This window comes from Alosa sapidissima, chromosome 7 (assembly GCF_018492685.1).
Source record: "Alosa sapidissima isolate fAloSap1 chromosome 7, fAloSap1.pri, whole genome shotgun sequence".
Taxonomy (NCBI): domain Eukaryota; kingdom Metazoa; phylum Chordata; class Actinopteri; order Clupeiformes; family Clupeidae; genus Alosa; species Alosa sapidissima.
In genome coordinates, this window is record NC_055963.1 from 13,935,189 (window position 1) to 13,957,100 (window position 21,912).

General features: G+C 39.1%; 1 protein-coding gene across 1 annotated transcript; it reads right to left on the minus strand.

Annotated features, from left to right (window-relative positions):
• Nucleotides 1-1,975: 1,975 nt before the first annotated feature.
• Nucleotides 1,976-21,587, minus strand: foxp3b (forkhead box P3b). Its single transcript, XM_042097573.1, has 14 exons — nt 21,582-21,587; nt 20,941-21,006; nt 18,726-18,890; nt 17,991-18,065; nt 13,621-13,732; nt 9,724-9,883; nt 9,450-9,551; nt 9,156-9,243; nt 8,872-8,946; nt 8,541-8,688; nt 8,292-8,368; nt 8,055-8,156; nt 2,366-2,487; nt 1,976-2,252 (listed from the first exon to the last, which is right to left on the minus strand). Exons 3-14 carry the CDS (start codon nt 18,864-18,866, stop codon nt 2,219-2,221), a joined length of 1,236 nt encoding a protein of 411 aa, XP_041953507.1. The 5' UTR covers nt 18,867-18,890; nt 20,941-21,006; nt 21,582-21,587; the 3' UTR covers nt 1,976-2,218.
• Between the last annotated feature and the right edge of the window lie 325 nt (nt 21,588-21,912).

Genomic DNA, 21,912 nt, shown 5'->3' on the forward strand with positions numbered 1-21,912 from the left:
TTCTCCTCACCTGTTACTGCAGTGCAGCATAGTAAGTGCATTTTTGACAAATAAAATATGTGTGTGTATATGTGCAAGTAATGTTCAGTTTTGGGTGTTAATCTAAACAGAAAATTGTTCACTTAAGAATATCTTCTTATAAATTCTGGAAACTGTGCAGGATGCAATACAATACAGTATATCACAGATCTTGTACATTGGCTTCAGATACTGCAGTAATAATAACTGGAGGAAAGCTGGAGTTTTGTGTTCATTACTGTAACTAGACCTTCCTGTTATAGAGATTGACATTACAGTTTTTCTCAATTGTTTGCACACAAAAACTGGTACTTGAGACACAATGACCACAACATGTAACTCATGCACCAACCCCCTGAACCAATTCTGCTAAACTACAAGCACAATTCCTGCTTTACACTCAAATTGCAGTTCTAAAACACACTTTTTTCACAACACTACGCACACAATGTATTTGGCACAATTTTCATGAAGAAAAGGAACACACTGTCATTCAAATTCTAAAGTTAATTGCCCTACTAGGGACACTGACTCATCACATGGGCAAACACCTGTCACGCAGTTTTACAATTAGCAACCAGAGCTTTAGCATAATGCTTGTGATGTGGATGAGGTGCTGTGGCCAGACCGAAACAAAAGAGAGGATGCAGCATATATATATATATATATATATATTTACTGTAACTGTATGCGGTAAATTATTCTGTTGTTTTGTATGTATACCACTGTATGTGCAACTTTATGTTGGTTGGGACGTATTGTGTACATTGTTTTCGTGGGGAAAAATAACATTTGTTACAGTGTATTTGTGTGATGATAAAAGGAGAAGAAGTGTTTTACATTGAGCACATCAGTGTTCAACTGGTTTTTATAAATGTCTATTCATATGATCGTTTGTGTGTCTCATTTGAAAACAAAATACGATTTTTAGAAGAAATAACATTGTTTTGAATGTAAAGTTTGATTTTGCAGGAGAATTGAGGGGTTTTGCCCATTGTGTGTGTGTGTTTTGATTTGTGTGTAGAGTCCTGAGAGTATGAGGCATGCTTTCATAAAATGTGTGTAAACAATCGAGAAAAACTGTAAAAATAGGTACGATGAAGACATAATAAATTATCACAAATAGCAAGTAAAATACCCAATGCTATATGTAATCTGTGATGACAATTACATATTTCAGTCTTTCAGAGAGAGAGAGAGAGAGAGAGATGGAGAATGAGAGAGAGAGAGAGAGAGAGAGAGAGAGAGAGAGAGAGCACAACATACCAATCCCATCTCCTTAATAATGTAAGGTTGTTTGTATTAGGTTTCACAGATCAGATAGGCTATATTAAAAAAGGTGTATACTCACAAAATACTCACAGATATAAATATATTTGAAAGGGTAACCTCTTAATCAAAGGTAAGATCATTGTAGTTTCAGTGTAAAAAAAAACAAAAAAGTAAATTTTCCTTCATAAGCATATTACATGTTTTGCCCTTTACCCAACATATTTGTGTTGCCATTACATCTGTCCCATATAATTAATTAATCAATACATATACAACCCTGATGAATAGGGTTATTTATCAAAACAATTCTGAATCATGTAAGCTTTCTATTGTTACAATAGGAGAAATGGCAACCACACCCATAGTTGCCAGACTGTCCTATGTTCTATGGCCCTCTTCTGGCTATAGGCTGAAATAACACCCAATGATCAAATTCATTACATTAAAAAAAAAAAACTTTTATGTGATATTCCCTGAACATACATCTTCAAATCGTTTGGTGTTTATATTTTGAACAACAGGATAAGTTATGAGTTGTACTTGCTGTAAGAACTGCCATGATGCGGCATAACACTATGAATTTCTACATGTGAGCTCTATAGTTCACTCAAATGTGGGCTTTCTTCAAGCACATCAAGTACCACAGCCAGACACACGCCTCAATAAATAAACAATAATATGGGAATTGAGTTCTAAAGAGGTATTTATTTCATGAAGCAAAAAGTGCCATTCTCAAAATATCTACACATAGAAATGTACACAATAAGCAAGCCATTAAAAAACAGAAACAGTTTGTGCTTTCAACTAAAATACAAATTCCTAATTTTTGAGGTGTGGGAGAACCTTAAATCAAACTATTATATGCTCTATTTATTAGAAAAGCTCCCATGTCCAGGCATCCATGATAGTCTGGCTATGGGAGAAGACTCTAATAGGGTGTCAGCCATCGCACCATGTAGTCCCTGCAAAACCACATTCATCCACATTATTTCCAACATCCTTCTTCTCTGACAGTCATATGTGTTTAGAGATACCTGAATACATGCATGTAGCTTTAGTGAAACGTATGACTCACCTGTTGAATTTCTGTTTCTTTCTCTTTTGGAACTCGGTTTCGTCCACTGTCCACACCGCACCTTTCCCTCCCTCCACGCGCACGAAGCACTTGTGCAAGCTCAGATTGTGACGGACCGCATTCTGTTGGAGCAGTGTGCAGCGGTTAGATCAAGTATGTGATATAGAAACTACGAAAACAACTACAGAAACTCCACATCATTTTCACATACATCCCCCCCCCCAAAAAAAAAAAAATCCCAGTTACATCCTCACTTGCAGATATAGTGATCAAACAAAATACCAAAAAAGGAGCCGCACTACCAAGGTACCGATTCACTGACTCATTTGAATCCCTGAGTTTCAATAACGATCTTAGTCACTGCACTACAAAAACTCCTCATTTAACCAAATGTTATTAATCTTATATTAAGATAAAACATCTAGTTGGTATTGTTTTTAATATAAAAAGACTTACCAAGTGCTTTCTCCTTTGATCATTTTCACTTAATTTAATAAGAATTTGACTTTGCACTGGCAGCCAAATTCCACAGTTAGTGAAACCTTACTTTCAAGGAGCAAAACATCAGCCCAGCTCTGCACAACTAAGCACATTGACAGCCTCACACTTTTTGCAAAACGCTACACACATTGATTTACAATAAATACATTTCTCTACTTTAAATATCAGATAATGTCTCCTCTTTGCAATTCCAAGGTACTACCTTCCAAAATACACAGCCATGAAGCAATTGATCAAACAACTATCGGTGTAAAGACACTTAGGTGCATATCTGTAAACTCAACAATCAGGCCTAAACACTGGGCAACAGGTGAGCCCTTGATGACAACATACATTGAAGGCAATGTAGCACAGAGAGGAATAGGAAGAGACGCTGTTTTGCAAAAAGTGTTATGAAATTGAAAACTGGGTCAAAGGCAGATAATTAATGTATGGTTTTGCAAATTTGGACTGGGGCCATGGTGTTTGAGTGTTTTAAAATTGTGTGTAAACAATTGAAAAAACTGTAGTGTTTTGAAAAACGTCCTCAATGTACAGGTCTGATGTGTGTCATTCTTGTACTCTAAATTATTTACTTACTTGAACAATATTTCTGGAAAGAAAAACCAAGCATACACCATATCCTAGTAAAATGTGTTTTGCAATAGTGCAATAGTGTTTATCTAATTAAACACCATCAGATCATATGATGGATGTGTTTGTGATATGACAACAAAATAGAGTTTTGATAAATAATTGTATAGTTTTGATGGAAGTGTTTCATCTTACGAAAGATCTGAGAGATTCTGCTAGGGCTGTAGTACTCGAGTCCGGTCTTGGACTTGAGTCCGGACTCGAGACCGTTTTTCTATGGTCTCGGACTTGTCTCGGACTCGCTAGTATTTGGACTTGGTCTTGTCTTGGTCTCGGCCACTGGTCTTGCCAAATATGGCTTTTGGTCTCAACCGAGTCCAGGTGTCTTTAGGGCCATCAAAATTAACGTGTTAATCGCCGCGATTCATTTTGAAATACATAATGCATTACAAAATATTAACGCAATAGTGTTTACCTTTGTGGGGGGCTGATGTCACGTAACGGAAGCCGCAAAACCTAAAACCGCAAGCCTGAGAGTTTATTTTACTGTCTGTGGAGTTAGCTGAAGAGGAACCAACATTTAGCCAATAAATAGTACTAGCTTTACTGCAAACTGCTTTTCACTCTTGTTAGATAACGTTTACAATGTCAAAATGCACCAACAGCAACAGTTACATAAAGATGATACTTTTCGGGTCCTCTCCATTAAGATCCAACTTGAACGTATGCTAGGCTACTCCATTTAATTGAGAGCGCGTCTGAGCGCATACGAGAGGGAGAGAAAACGATTGGCAGGCTCCAGCTGGCTTGTCGTTGTTGATGATAATTGAAATCTCCTTTTTAATATAAGAAACTTATAAAAGGAAGGCAACAAAGATGAGGTTAGAGGAGATTGCGGATTTATTCAATTTCCACTAGTGACCAGTTATAAACTGTGAGAGCCAGGGCACTTTGACATGTAGGCTGCACTCACTGTGAATTGAAAAATGGACAAAAATAGTTGTCTTTGCCTTTGTGTAATGGAACTGGTGAGTCTTGAAGTCTTCAATAATTTGTTTACATGAAGCACATATAATGCCGATTGAAACACATTCCACTCAGCTAGCTAGGTCAGGGGTTCCCAAACTTTTCCACGACAAGGCCCCCCAAATACCACTAGGTTCTGGCCAAGGACCCCCTTGATGTGTTATTACCGTATTTTCCGGACTATAAGTCGCACTTTATTTTTATAGTTTGGCTGGTCCTGCGACTCAGGTGCAACATATATATATGTTTTTTTCCTCTTAATGACACATTTTTTGACTGGTGCGAGTTATACTCCGGTGCGACTTATAGTCCGGAAAATACGGTAAACCCATCGACAATACTACGGCAAATGTAAAAATACATTAAGCTAATCCTAATAATTATTTTAGCCACAAGCACTTCGCGATGGAGCATACAGGGTGTAAAAATTGCATTTGGGGCTTTCTGCTATATGTGAGCTATCACTCTACTATTATTCCCAGTCATTATCATGGAAAATATAATGTTCAGATGTTCAGATATGCGACAAATTATTATAATGGCATTATATAACAACCCTAATAATAATAGGTATATTTTCAATTTTTCAAATGTTGCTTTTATTTTTCCTTCCAACTTGCTGAGGCCCCCCTGGCACCCCCTCACGGCCCCCGGCCCCCACTTTGAAAACCACTGAGCTAGGTGACTGGCTCAGGCTCATCATTCACTTTTAATTGCAAAGAGAAAATGTCTAGCAAGCATCATGTCATTACATGCTTCTATTTCCAAAGGAATGAAAGCTGTTACCAACTTAATATCATGCTTATCATTGTTAATATTGTACAATACATGTGGTACAAACAATATTAGAGCTTGTGGACTAGCTATAGGCTATATTTCAATGGAACTGGTAAAAAAAAGATCATTATGAGAACGTGGCCACAATGGGCTTAAAGTGACAGTGCACCATTTACAAATGAGTTAAACAGCATCAAATGTGTAGTATTTCTTAAGAAATGAATACTTGTCTTTAAAACACAATTACTGTGTCAGTATTATCATTTAAATAATATAAAAGTGTTTTACTTTTACCTTTTCATTCTGCTACCTAGGTGTGGTGTTGTGTTAATTGTGTGTAGTGTTTTTTTTTTTTAAAAATGGGCCCTGTTTTCAAAATTGTGCCTAAGCAATAAAAAAAAACTGTATTAAATGAAGTCCAATTATTTGATGAGAAAGCGCAAGCTAAGTCTCTTTATACTAAAAACAATACCAACTGGATTTTTTAAATCTTCATAGATTAATTAGACTTGGGGCCCTATCTTTCACCCAGTGTAACATGGCACCAAGCGAGATGCAAGTCTTGTTCCTACCCTATCTTACACCCAAGGCAGTGATGCATTTTTCACCATGCGCTCCAGTTCAATTGAACATTGCGTCCACAGGCTTGTCAATTCAATCATTACGGCACTGACGAGAGTCTAAAGCGAAAAGCGAATAGCACTGCTATTTTGAGGGGGCACTGTCACAAAATGTAAGCAGCCCTTAGTGACAAATCCCAGGAAACTATTAGTCTGCAGAATGAATATGTGTTGCTTTTTTCAGGCTATATTTCCAATTGTAACCCCTTGTCAGTCAATAGTAAAAGTAAATAACTAAGTGTAAAACTGTTTTGTTGTTGCCAATGAGACCACGGCAAAGTTAGTTTAAGTCTGAATAAGTTTAAATAATAGGCGAGTGCAGATGCACTCTGCTAGTCACACACATGTTTTAATAAAGCAAGTAAGTGGAATCCTGGTGTTGCATACACGGTTTCACGTGCAAGCAGTTTTCTTCTGACTGTTACCGATGCGCTGTTTGATGTCGCACTCCTTGCTCTTAAAGGGAATGACAGATGTCACTTTCATTGGTTTAATGGATGTCACACCCAAAACACACCCATAAATGATTAGGAAACATAAGAAAAACCCTTTTGAACAACCCTTTTTACGCCGTCAAGATAGTGTTTTTGGACTGGCAACACCCTACACATATTTAAACCATACATTTCAGATCGTGCATTTCGGATCGACAGTTTTTCACAATTGCTAAAAACACACTTTTTGAAACCTTCCACCCTTTCTGAAAACTGTAAACACAAACCCCAAATCTCAAACTACATTCACAAAACCTCTGACAACCTCTGCAAAACTGAACAATCGCCTCAAAGTAGTTGTACCTGTGCTCAAAACCAAACATCGTCTTCAGATCATCTCACAAACACTACTGAGCAGTCAGTAGACACTACTACTTCAAGCACAAGGAGAAATTTTCATTGTTTACAACACAGTAAATGCATTTTACATCCAAAAAAAGAAACAAAGCAAAAAGATTTAATAACTCAGAGGATTCAACATTTACTGTAAATCCAGTAAAAACAAAGTATTAAGAATTGGGGTTTGTGTTTACTGTTTTGAGAAAAGGGTGGAAGGTTTCAAAATATGTGTTTTAGCCATTGTGAAAAACTGTATATCGGAAAAGACAGGCATTTCAGTAGTGTAAATGAGACATACATTGCCGTCTACAGCCTACAAAGTACTCTGAATTCCTCACTAATAGTTTCTGTCCATTGTTGATATGAACATGCACTGTTCAGCGACCTGTTCACATTCTGAACTAGCTTATATTGGTTGCGTCACATCACTTGAAACAAGTGTGTTGAATTTTGAGTCCGTAAGGCCAGAAATGTAGATACCTAAAACAGTGGAGGTCTCATGTTGACAAAAGCCATTGTAATCAACAGCCGCCCCATTTATAAATACACTGAACTAAAAAGTCTCTGGTTTTAGCTTTAGCTGCCATTTGGTCTCTGCTCTTGTCACCCTGCTGAGATACCTGAACTCTAAGTATATTTGTCAAAGGAGAAATTATAATCTGCTTATGTTTGATATCATTTTTAAGTCAGTAAGTAAGTAAGTAAGTAAGTAAGTAAGTATAAGTATACTCTTTTGATCCCGTGAGGAAAATTTGGTCTCTGCATTTATCCCAATCCGTGAATTAGTGAAACACACACAGCACACAGTGAAGTGAAGCACACACTAATCCCGGCGCAGTGAGCTGCCTGCAACAACAGCGGTGCTCGGGGAGCAGTGAGGGGTTAGTTGCCTTGCTCAAGGGCACTTCAGCCATGCCTACTGGTCGGGGTTCGAACCGGCAACCCATCCTCCACCCTACAAGTCTGAAGCGCTAACCAGTAGGCCACGGCTGCCCCCATTTTTAAAGTCCTATTGTTCATACACCTTCAAACCTGAGCTCACCCGTGAGCTGCGCTTTATGCCGTCTCCTTTCAGTGGTGAGTCCGACGTGATCTCATATCGCGGTTCTCCTTTCAAGTCGTTGTGTTTAATGTATGGCATTTGTGCTTTCTTTGTGTTTACATTTTGCCACTTGTGGTTACCATTATGCATCACAAGTGCATCACCATGTAAAATGTGTTTTATTGCATGAGAATGTGTTTGGAGTTTTGCAAAAAGAGTCTATGAGATCTGTAAATTGTGTTTTATGGTTTAGTGTTTTAGACAGTTTGTTTTAGACAGTTTGTTGCAGTGTGTGTGTGTGTGTGTGCCAGGTGTACCTTCCAGGCTGAATTGTTGTGTCTGAAGTAGAGGAACATTTGCATGAACCAATTATAGATCTCGTTGAGAGTCCGCTGTTTCTCAGGAGCCTCCAGGATTGACTGGAAACACACGTAAAACACATGAGAGGCGTCACATTAGCACCCTCCTAAACGAAACTGTCAAATAACTAATGACAACGTGCAGATTATGTGTTATGACTTTTATAACAGATCTGACTAGATCAGATGACTAACCCATCGTATTAAGCAAGCGTAGGTGTATGGAGGTCGGATATTGGCACATTTGTAAACATCAAAGCTGGAAAGCATATCTGGGGGGAAAAATGCACAGTTGTCAGTGGATTAACAAGTGTGGCATGAATGGCTCTCTCCAAGCCAGAAAAAGAGTGATCATATAGTGGCGGTGTGTGACAGAGCCACCAGGTGTACATCAGATCTATCCCCGTGTCTGGTCATTTATCCAGGCAGAACAGTGGGCGGTACCTGGCAGCAGGTGTGGGAGGGGAGTGTGCCATAATTTTGGAAGCCCCCGCTCCACTGGCTCCTCGCTGGCACACTCTGGCACTCCATATGCCCCCTCTGGGTCGGCCTCTCTCTCTGCCAGGCTGGCAGGCAGGGCAGAGCTGGCATTCTGCACAGGATTTCACCAAAACAGGTTATTCACTCATTCAGTCAGTGTTGTGTAAACAAAAAGGCTTTTACATAGGTTTGATATTTGACTTGACATTGAAGAAATATTATTCTGTCAGCAATGCTAAAAGGATTTTTTTTTTTTAAAGAAGTGACACATAGGCAAGATGATCCAGTTACTCACCGAGGTTGTTGATCTTGGGTCAGATAGGTTGAGGTGACGCTCCATGGCTTGAAGTTTCTGTTTCTCCAGCATCAACTTAGAACACAGGTCACCGTAAAACATTCACATCCCGTTTGACAACATTACAAACAAACAAACACAGTGACCGCACGGATAGACAGGCCTACTTTTTGGACTTTAACCCTTGTCTTGTTCTGACATCCTTTGTAATGGTAAAATGCAAAGCATAGCATTATGTATAGCATATGATTATGCAGGTCAGAAGCCACTCTATGAAACCTAACCTGGTTCTCCATGCGCTGCACCAGATCTCGCTGTACCTTCCATTGCGCGTTACCTTTGACATCGAAAGTGTGGTCACTGTCAAGGTGCCTGGCAAATTTGAGAGAGAGAACGGTACAGTGGCACAGTTCTCGTTACAGTGTTACAAACTTACAGTATTTACATACCGGTATTACATGTATTTCACAACAAGATGACCGCAAATGCGTTTGCATATTGCATAAATACGTTATTGTTGTTGTTCATGATGATGTATGCAGTTGTTATGGAAATCCCAGTGTAACCGTGTAACTTACATTAGGAAATCTGCATAGTCTTCAAATTTCTCTTCACATCCTGGCCATTGACAGAGTCCGTTGACATAAAGTGGACTTTGGTTTTCTGAAGACTGGAAACACCTGTGCAAGAGAAGACATCAGGCTATGGATAAAATCATCACTATCTGCCTGCTGAGGCTTACAAACTGGACGTTACCGACTAAAGCATTTCACTTACTCACTCACTGTGTTGTCACGTAGGCTACACTAAGACATTATCTGACACAGAATCAGAATTTGACAAAGTATGTACTTGTGAAGTGTGCAAGTCTTAGATCTTCTTTGTTGGCTGAGTATCCAGGACTGGGCTGTTTCCCCAGCACATTTAGACGGCTGTCCGACTGATGTTGTGAGGAAACGTCTGACCACGTGAAAATTCTCATCTGGAAAGGAGTCTGACCATCTTGGCTGATCTAAAAAATGTAGGTTTGTTATTCATATTGCATTATAATACATAGATGTGGGTGCATGTATCTATCAAGTAAAAGCTCTTTATATAGCCTATACAGTACAAAGCCATCGTAAATATGAAAGAGCTCTTGAAATCAGTGGTAATCAGTGTTAGGGAGATTATGGGCTTTGTCTTGACGATCAGAAACAGATGGTCAGAGGAAATACCAAATTCGGGGTGGTTTTGTTATAAAGCGCCGGGTGTTACACGCAAAAAGGTTGTTCTTATGTTTCTTAATCAGTCATGGGTGTGTTTTGGCCGTAACATCCTTTAAACCAATGATAACGACATCTGTCATTCCCTTTAACAGCAAGAAGCGTAACTTCAAACAGCACATTGGTATTTTGATAGTCAGCGGGCATTTGAAGGAATCTGTTTGCACTCGAGACCGTATGGAACAGGGCCCAGTTCCCCGAAAGCATCTTAAGCCTAAGAGCATCGTAAATTCCCTCTTACGAAAGTCTTAAGATTTGCCGACTGTTTCCCGAAACCATCGTTGCTTAAGAACATTGTGAAAACACTTGTAGATCTACCAGTGCTCCAGAGTTCTCGTTACCGGCTAAGAGCGTCTTAACAGTATTTCTCACTGAGGTCACCAACAGGACATACAGAGGAATTACAACTTAGAATACATAATCCAACGTCCGTTCCCATTCTTTATTGTGTTTACCTGTGATGAATCAGATTTTAGCGTGCAAATTAAATAGCATAGCCTACATTTAATGGTCATAATAATGTGATGAAAAGCGGACAAAAATGCAATCAAGTTATGAAACGAGATGTTGCCAGAATAGGTTGCCATTATCTTTGCTAAGTGAAAGCTATATTTTATTAGGCCTATGAGGTAAAAAGCAGAGAAAGCAACATGTGGTTTAGTCTGTAGGCTACTGCATCAAAATCTACACATTTCCTCATTTTCTTACTAGACTTCTTTCTTCTTCAAATGTGTTCTTAAGTGACACCGCGAAAATTTATTGCATGGTGCAGAACAATCTAATCTTAAATAATTACAATTATTTATATCTGTGTGTGGTAGGCTATATAACCTACTTGGGATGCTTAAATGCAGATGTCAAAGTGTTACTATTTTCGTATTGATGTGAATTAATGTGTAGATCCGAAGTTTAAACTGTAGGCCTAGCTGTGACGTGCAGTCACCTGACATCACCATCAAATCAGAGGACATTTCAGAACTATTAACGTGGACAGCTCCCCCTAAGAGCATCTTAAGAGCAGTGCACGCGCGTTCACGCTACGAGCATGTTCGGGAAACAGTCGGAAAAACCAAACGAACGATCGTAAGATGAATGAATGCGTGTCTCCGTCATTATCGGGAAACTGGGCCCAGGTATTTCACTAAACCATGCTTTACTAAAACCTTTTTGTGACTAGCAGAGTATAGCCTACATGCATCTGCACTCGTCTATTATTATGACCGTCACGCAGCGAAGCGGCGGTCATATAGGTTTAGTCAGATTTTGTTTTTTCTTTTTCGCATGTCCAAATTTCCGTCAAGGATTCCCGGGACACTGAAAGACCGGGGTAAACGAAACTTGGTGGGCATGTAACCCCATATGGATAGCATGGAACCATCGTTTTTCGTTTTGATCTGTAGCCCCCCCCCCCTCCCGCTGGACTGCACCCCCCGAAAGGAGGGTAGGGCAGACACAGTTTTCTGTGAATATCTTGAAAACCGTAAGGTTTAGGAGGACCATTTTTTGTATGTTGATCTCAAGGGGCCATGTCAACCCATTCCATAACCACTCATTTCATGTATAGCGCCACCTAGTTAAACACAAAAAAGTAAAAATGAGGTGTTGTAATCGCAGGTATCTGTGACCTAACATAGTCAAAACTGCACGAAATGGAAGTGTAGGATCATTATGACACCCTCTGAATGCACAACAAGTTTCGTGGAATTCCGTTCATGGGGGGCCACACAATAAATTAATTTATGTTACTATACACCAACTGGCCTGTAGGTGGCCGGAGACAGTTTTCTGTGAATATCTCGAGAACCGTATAGCCTAGGAGGTCCATCTTTTTTTTGTATGTTGGTCTTAAGGGGGCATGTCAACCCATCCCATTACCACTTATTTCATGTATAGCGCCACCTAGTTAAAAATTAAAAAGCAAAAAATTAGGTGTTTTCAATATCTCTGGCTGACATGGTCAAAACTGCACGAAATTGAAAGTGTAGGATCATTATGACACCCTCCGAATACATGCCAAGTTTTGTGAACTTTCGTTCATGGGGGGCCTTACAATAAAATAATTTATGTGTACATTTAGTGATCGTACACCAACAAGAATTCCCGGGACACTGAAAGACCGGGGTACACGAAACTTGGTGGGCATGTAACCCCACATGGATAGCATGGAACCATCTTTTTTCGTTTTGATCTGTAGCCCCCCCGCTGGACTGGACCCCCGAAAGGAGGGTAGGGCAGACACAGTTTTCTGTGAATATCTTGAGAACCGTAGGGCCTAGGATGACCAATTTTTTCCGTATGTTTGCCTCCAGGGGTCATGTTAACCCATTCCATGTGCACACATGTGCATAAACAGATACACACGCACACACATACATTCACAGTAATCATACGTATGACACATACTCACACAGTAGACATATGTACGCATGCATGCACAAACAGACATACGCAGGCAAACACACAAGCACGCACACACACACACACACACACACATAAACATAAACGTGTACACGCACACATGCACACAATTCAAGTATTTCTCAGAATTATGAACAGGCAAGATGGGGGTGGGGTTGTATAAAATGAATTTTACATGTGAAATCTATGAACTAATCATGTTTTGGTACTTGTTGTCTAGCAGATACCAGTGAGAATTGAGTGTGGATAATGCAATTTAGTGAGACAGTTAGAATCATATAGGCCTTTCAGCGTGATTTATTTTTGTGGTCATATTTTGTACCGCTCTGCGGTACATCTAGTTTGAACTCATAGGCAAAGTGAAACTTTGCCATGGTCTCATAGTCAATGACAAAACAGTTCTACACAGTTGGCATAAAGCGAATTACTTTCACTACTGTATTGACTGACAAGGGGTTACCATTGAAAGCATAGCCTGAAAAAAGCAACAACTACCCCAATAACGTTCCAATGACTGAATAAAAACCCTAAGGACATTTATCCTGCAGAGGAGCTGCTGCTTACATCTCGTGCATCTTCAGCTGTGCTTTATATGCGCCATTCGCTATAGACAAGGTTTTTCTTGGTCAGTGGCTTAATGATTTTTAGAGGGTATAAGATAGCGATTTTTGGATCATGCCAGACCACACCTTCTGCCACACCCCTGGGCTCAAAGCTTAATAAAAGTGAAGCGCATGACGCAAAATTCGCCACTGACTGAGTGTAAGATAAGAATAAGCTTCGCGTCACGATAACAATAATCTTTGTGCCGTGTTTCTGATCGTTAAAATAGAGCCCAATGTGTGGGATGAAGAATTTCTAAAGTACCAATGTACCAAGCACATGTGATGTGGGAGGGTGAGATATATTTGTTGATATTTCTTTATTTGTTTATATTTGAATTACATTTGTTGACATATAACAAGACTTTAGAAGACTAAAGACTCTAGAAAAAAGAAGACAAAATAAAATGATATGTATAAAAATCATATTAATAGTTATGATCTCATGATATTTTGGCACACACCTTGTTGCAGAGGATGAGGAGGTCGTCTTAGGACTGAGGGTCTACTCTGAGTGACCGTGGGGGTCAGTGACGCCAGCTGCACAAGCTGTTTGCCCACCTCCTCACTGGAGCACTGGTAAAAACAACAACAATGTGCCATCAACAGGCCAAGCCCTCATACTATACAATCCTTTGGACCACTATACGGGAAAGATAAAGAGTCACTGTTAGGGCCTACAACAGACCCATGACCTTGCAGTACCAGTTTGAGGTCAATGAGTGTTGCTGGGTACTATCATCAGCCATGATTCAGCTCTGGAACCAACTTCCGGATGACATAAAAAATGCCCCAACTATAGCCAGTTTCAAATCTACAGTAAACTTAAAACCAAACTGTTCTCAGATGCTTTCTGCTAACTGATTAAATGCACTTCCGTTAATCAGATGCACTGTCTTTTAATTATTCTACTTTGTGTCTTTAATGTCTTTTAATAATTGTACTTTCTGAACTTCACTTTTTAAGCATTTTTTTAACTTTTATCAGCTATTATTCTTTGCTTTGCATTTATGTACAGTACATTGAATTAACTCTGTGTATAAAATGCACTTAATAAACTTGCCTTTGCTTTGCCTTGCCTACTTGCCCTCACCTGCGAGGACGTGGATGCCTCACTTTTCCATTTCTGATTTACTTTTGTGCTCCCTCATTTAGCACAGCGGTACTTAGCTGTTCTAACGGCAGTCACACATGTGTTTAATACTTCACTCAGTTCTGGAATACTTCCTTCTTCTTTTAAACTGGCAAGGGTTATACCTTTGCTAAAGAAAAGTACACTTAATCCAACTGATGTGAAGAACTACAGACCTGTCTCCCTTCTTTCTTTCTTGTCAAAGGTTTTGGAGAAAGTGGTCTTCAAGCAAGTATGTGACTTCCTTTATCAGAATAACTTACTACAGTAGAGCCTATACAGTCTGGTTTCAAGAGTGATCATTCAACTAAAACTGCTCTTCTGTCTGTGACTGAAGCATTGAGAGTAGCTAAGTCCTCTGCACAGTATTCAGTATTAATTCTACTAGATTTATCTGCAGCCTTTGATACTGTTAACCATGACATTCTCCTTTCTATACTATCTGAACTGCGAATTTCTGGGAAAGCTCTTGACTGGTTTGAATCCTACCTTAAAGGGCGTTCTTTCTGCGTGTTTTAGCAGGGACAGGTATCAAAGTTTCATGACCTCACCACAGGTGTGCTGGATCAGTATTAGGGCCCCTGCTTTTCTCCATTTACACCACTAGGTGAGACCATTCACTCCCATGGATTTGACTCACTGCTATGCGGGATTTGACTCACTGCTATGCGGACACTCAACTTTACCTAACTTTACCTACCTATTCTCTTTAATGTAGTCTTATCAACTTTTGAAATTCTTTACAGTTAAATTTTATTTATTGTTTATTGTTTACAAAGCCCGGGAGAGCTCACTTTAAGTGATATTTTTTCTGGTCGTGATAATTTGTGAGCACGTTTTCCTTTAATTGAGCCCTCGAATTAATACAATGTGACCCCGTTGTAGGCCTAAATTGAGCTCTCGAAATATGTATTTTGTGCTCACATATAGTAGGGGAGACCGGGGCTGGTTGGAACAGGGGCAGGTTGAAACACTGTTAATATCCAGGCTACTAGAGGGAGCTGCAACAAAATTCCAACACTAAACTGACGGCCTTATTGAGTAGTGTAAACTCACGTATGTAACTGGTCTCCTGGTCATTAACCCTTTAGGTGAGAACAACTTTTTAATTTTGTAGTGTCAAAACTTAGAATATGCACCTCCCACTAAATACATCCTAGAAGGGTAATAGTTAGGGATATAAAAAAAAGATTGATTATAATTGATTGCTAGGGGACTCATCTATAATTTAAAATGAAGTTTGAAAACCTGAGGTGACTGATATTAGCAGGCTAACAGCATTTGTGCAAAAAAGTTTGACCTAATGTGGGCGGGGCAGGTTGGCACACTGATTTTGGGGTTGGTTGGCACATACATTCCCTATGGCTATTTTGTGACAAATCTATAAACTTTGTATTTTATGCATAAAAACATAATCAATCTTTATTTTAACATTGTTATTGTAATTACTGAACATAGTTTTACATTTGGAAGCATTTCAGACATTTTTAAACATTTGAAGTTAAAAAGAAATTGGTCTTCACGGTGGGCCCTACTGAAGAAAAACACACAGGAAAGACATCAGCAAAGCCCTACAGGCAGTGATCTAGATGAGCACTTCAAACAAAACCAAAAGTAGTACTGCAAAGGACTATAACATAGGTGTTCCAACCAACCCCGACTACATGTGCCAACCAACCCCGTGCATGGGGCAGGTTGGCACACATGCAGAACACCACTTTAATCATAAATAACTCAAAACAAGGGATCATTTGTTGACATTGAATGTATACATTTTGTAGCTGAGATCCCAAGCTTTCAGTTAATCACAATTTGACCATTTCAACGCATTGGAAGACGGAGAAATATAACCGAGAGTGAAAAGTGTTCCAACCAGCCCCGGTCTCCCCTAATTTTCTCACCGCTCGCTGTGCTGTGGTGGCAACTTCGTGTTACCTTGACATGGACTAGGCCTACAGCTGTCTGTAACAGTTCATATTGGTAATGTGATGATAACCGTAAGCAGATAATTAAAGACTTTAGGTGGTCATGTTTTATAGCGGACTTCTACTCTTTGTAGCAGGGGCACTGTGGCGTCAACCGCCAGCTATGGAGACCCATAATGGGGAAATTCTACTAGGCTACAAAGGCTACTCGCGGGCTCTGTTGTAGCCTAATGACCGGTTTCCACTATCTCCTGGATTGTTGACTTAACTGTGAGGTCTAGAAGTCAATCGAAGCACATCACAGCGACAAGCTCCCAAACAATTACAACACGTAGACCTACTGTTGGTACAAATAGGCTACTGCGTATTAGTAGTATAGCCTAATACCCACCTGAAGGTTCCCTCTAGCGCCCGATGGGCCTCACCATATAACCCACGCGCACACCAATGATGCACACAACGAGGTAAGCTTTGATACGGACTATGAAACGGGAGACATAAACAGTGTCGTTCACGATGCTCAGCTTCTCAGGCTATGTAGCCCAGCTCACACCTTTCGCGATAAAACACCACAGCTCTGCATACACTTGGACCTCAACAAACACTCAAAACTTCGGCAAACATTCAGCTGGACGATGTTGCCAAGGGGCCTGTACAAACACACACAATCATCTGCTCTCCCACCTCCTACAGCCTACCTAACGGGGCTATATCCAGGTGCACTGCAATCAATGAGATTCCCTCTACGTCACTACAAGCGACACACCTCCCGACGTCATTCCCGGGGATACCCCTTGACACCACAGTATGTTTTTGTGCACACAATTTAATTTCTTCGAGCCCACGTTTTAATTATTCGTGGGTGCGTTTTAGTAGATCGAGATCTCGAATATACTATAACGTGCTCATGTTTACATGTGTCAAGACAATATTGAGTGCACGTTTTACAAATTGTGGCCACGTTTAAGTAGATCGTGCACACAATGTTCTATAACCATGTTCACAAATTGTGCTCTCGTTTTAATAAATCGTGCCCTCGTTTTAGTAAATCGTGCACTCGTTTTAGTAAAAAGTGCAGTCGTTTAATAAATTGTGCCCTCGTTTTACTATGCTTAAAATGAGAGCTCAATTTAGTAAAATGAGCTCACACTATAGTAAAACGAGAGCACAATATAGTAAATTGTGCACACGATTTAGTAAACCGAGCGCACAATTTAGTAACACGAGCGTACGATTTAGTAAAACGAGTGCACAATATAGTTAAACGAGGGCACAATTTAGTTAAACAAGAGCACAATTTAGCAAAACGAGCGCACAATGTAGTAAAACGAGCGCACATTCTCTCAACATGCAAAACATTTTGCGATGACCCCTCTAGGGCTCTGTACCTATACTATGCAGTTTCAGGTATTTTTGGCGACTGTAGAGCTCCCCCTAGAGTCGCGATATATTTTACTCTTGTAAATAGCCTGGTGGCTTGTTCCCCCTGTACACAATTAAATGCTTTTGTTGTGAAGGCGAAGGATTAACAACAGGCAAAAACTATATTCAAAGACATGTATCTACTGACAAGGTAATGTTTCATGATTCTTGCGAGATGTCTTCTTGAAGTTGCATGGCTGGTTCTCTCATTAGCGACTCGCTACGGCTATGCTATGCTAGGTGAATGATTCCCCTATTACAAGTTCGTTTCTCATCAAATTGGCTTTGTAAAGGTTATTAAGGTGCAAATCTTGCATAGTGTACCTTTAAGTTATAACTGTGCATAGAAAGTTACCTGCTGTAGTAGTAAAGATGTCTGAGCTGACCTGATCAAAGGGCTGGACAGTCTTAACATGAGAGGGGCAGAAATCTGTGGATAGAATAGACATTAATGTAATTAATGTAAGAATAAAAGTTGCAAACTAATTCCAAAAACAGCCTGACATTGTAATTAAGTGTTTTCAGGTTAACCTCCCTCACTGATTTATGTATTAGGCTATAGGGTCCATTTGCCAATTTACATAGAAAGATATCATGAAAAATATCAGTTCCTCAGTTTGTCACATTTCACAACTTGACCTCTCATCCTTTGATGATATCACTTTAAAGGAACCATATGTAAGATTGTGGCCAAAACTGGTACTGCAATCACTTTCAAATTACTGTAGAACTGTGTATCCCCTCCCCCTCCCCTCTGACTCGAGGTTGCCAACCCAGATGCCGAAACACTACTGACTTTGTGATTAGTAGATAGGTGGAGGGTGGCGCATCAGGCCAAAACACAACATCAACATCCGTTGAGGGCTGCAACTTCACTTTTTAAATGACAATATCCTGGCCGGACTACTGTTGTCAGTGATATAAGGATTTGAAATGAACATGATTTTTTAATGTCTAGTGACATATCAGGGCCATGTTATGATTAATTGAAATACATTTCTTACATATGGTTCCTTTAACTAACTTCAGACAAAGTGCATCTACCATCCTCCCCACTAACGGCATGCTGCACATAATGCCATGCAGGTACCTGCACTGATGTGGTCAGGCCTGTAGTCTGAAGCGAGTGCCTCTGTAGGAGTGCTGGCGATGAACAGAGCACATCTCCGGGCTTATCCTGACACACAAGCGTGGGTTCATCAGAGTTCACACTCCCACGCCGAGACCTCATACTCTCACTTTTTGGTGTTATACTGCAACATTACAAATACACACAAAGGGATTTCTGACTAATATTTCACCACACAACAATGATATTCCTCTCATATAAAGAGGTAAATGTTCTTCATTGAAGTTTCTTAAAATAGCCTACTTTTTTAGCAAACTAAAACAAAACAAAAAAATGCCAACCTCCCCAAACATTTTTTGTCAGAGTTTCGTTTTTTCAGTAACAATGTAAACAAACTTTCAGTGACAATCTGTAAAGGAAGTATAAGACAATGGCACAAACTTTCATATGTGAAGTGAAGATACAAATGTAAGCTGATTTGTCAGTGGTCTGATTCAGTAGTGAGTAAAACAGTAACATTCTTTAATGTCCTTTCTTGCTCAGTGAGAACACACTAGTGCTAGAAAGTTGGAGTGATATTTCTTGGCTGCTCACAGGTGCATGTGTGTGGTTGCGGAGGCTGTGCTTTTGCAGTGTTGCACTGACATTACCGCTGCCAAAACCACTAGCTCCATGTGTTCTTTTTTTTTTTCAAGAAACATGCAACCCCCACTTTGATAGTTTATCTCCAAAGTTCATTATTTGTATCCTCATGTCTAACAAAAGCAGTTGTTCAATATTACCCTGTCAAAAAAGCCGGGCTGGCACCGGCCATCAAAATTTTAAATTTGCAGCGAAAAGGAAGACAATAAAAGCAACAAAGACAAACAGGAAAAATAGTCAGAAGAGAAAGTGCAACACATTTTTGTGGTTGACACAGGCCTCTTTTCATTCACAGAAGAGAGAGAAGATTTTCATCTGTGTTCAATCTTTACGGAAACTTTTCCGACTTAAAGTAAACATATTAATAATATGTAGCCAAGTATCTTTGAAATTTGATCACTTTTTTAGTAACGATAACAGTCATCTTACATGAAACACACTTTGCGTGTATTCAACTGTAAGCACAGCAGAATAACATCTAATAGTTCCTAACTGGCATCAACAGATATGATACTTACAGTAATACTTCATATAACACTTAACATTTATATCTTATTCTTTTATACATTTAAAGCTTATTCTTTATTATTCTATATGTAGTCAACCTTTGTGAATCCTAGATATTGTTCTTTAGCTGAATGCAATTTTATTTTTAGTATCTTACTTTTTAGCTTTGTAGAGCAAACATCTTTCCGAATGAATTCTAAAACACATATTCTTATCTGTTGCTTTCAGTTTAAACAGTGGAAAATTACGCACAACATCCGTTGCCATTTCCTTTTAATGAACTGCGCTATAGCCTGACTTACACATTTGATAGAATATCATTCAGAAATACTGAATGATAAGTAACTGGTAAGTAACCAGTACGGCCTATGGTACTTTTTCTTGTTTTTTTTTTAATGCAAGTTAAATGGAATGCCTATTCTAATTTAATTAACAATCAGAAATTACCACAGCTTGAATACTAATGTGTCATATATATGAGTTTGTGAGATAATAATTACATACACAAATACATAAAGACACCTACAGGAGTAACACCATTTTCACTATTCCATTAGACTTTCAACTGTTTCACATTTCTATTACTCCTTTGCAAAAACTTTCACATATCCAGCCATTTGTCTCTACATTGCAAAACTAATTTTGACCCAGAGTAATATTAAGACAAGAGGAACTATTCACTGCAAGATGTAATTTGGAATATATACTACTTTGGGATATACATGCAAATAAAACATATCAAAACAATGATAAATGCATGTAGATGAAACAATGACAAAAATTGAAATAATATTATTCTGGAATTGTCATATATCAGCCAACAACCCACAACACAAAACCAGCAAGAATATTCCTTGACATAAACAAGTGTATCAAGTAATGAGCTGTGTACTTCTGTTCCAGCTATTTGATTTAAATCACTGATTGAGCTATTGTTATTATGCCCATAATAAATAACTACTCAAATAATCCACTTTCTGGAGTTGCATCAACTTGATTTGAGCAAAGCGAACAGTCCGAAAGAAAGACAACATTCCTTCTCAAGCTGAGAAGAGCATTTCCCGGCCCACACATACCTTGGTCAGCTTCTCACGTTCCTTTCTGCCCACACAGTCGCCGAGGTGCCGCTGCTCAAGAAAGGTGATGTTGAACTCTACATAGGTGTACAATAAAAGTGATGCTGAAATGGAGGCAGATATATGTACTGCGAAAACTGAGCTTGACTGACAGTAGTGGTATATCTACCTGTTCTGAGTGCAGGCACACTCATGACGTATTGTGCGTGCAAGTCTGTAAACTCTACATGCTGTCTAAAGGAAGTGGGTTTGCATGGAATACAATCAAATCACTTGGAAGTGGAAGCTTAGAAGCCCCTGCAATACAGTTGTAACTGCACCTACTGTATATCTAAACTCAGCCCTTTTCTGCATGCATATATAATAATAGTGTTATTATATTCACTACAGTTTACGTATGTGTGTTTTAAGTTTATTGGTTAAATGTTATTTTAAATTTAAAAGTTATATGACATATCTGACACATTTGACATAAATCTTTATATTTACAAAAATTCTCTTTTTCAGACGATGCAGCTGTCTCAATCTAAAACATGCAGGTTTTATAAGAAATACAAACCTGGAAATGGATATATAATGAATTCTATGGATAAAATGTAAAAAATTATATGTTTCTATATGATGGAGTTGCAGATCATAAAATTTCACTCACCACAGGTGTCTTCCTCTAGCCTGATTATATAATCACCCTTAGGCGTATTTATACTGACAGGACAGAGGAAAAAAATTGTTTTTCAATCAAAGTGGGAAATGATCTCAGTGACCGCAAATGACTTCCTCACGCAAACACATTTAGGATAAACAATTTTACATAACTGCAAAAATACATTTTCTGAAAATTCTATGCTAACCTTTTTTACCTTTTATGTGTTTTTCTGAAATGTTTTTGAATTGCTTCACATTGCTTCAATGATTCACATTGCGTGCACACACACACACACACACAGTGTACTGTGACATTAATCCTTTCTGTTTCTGTAACG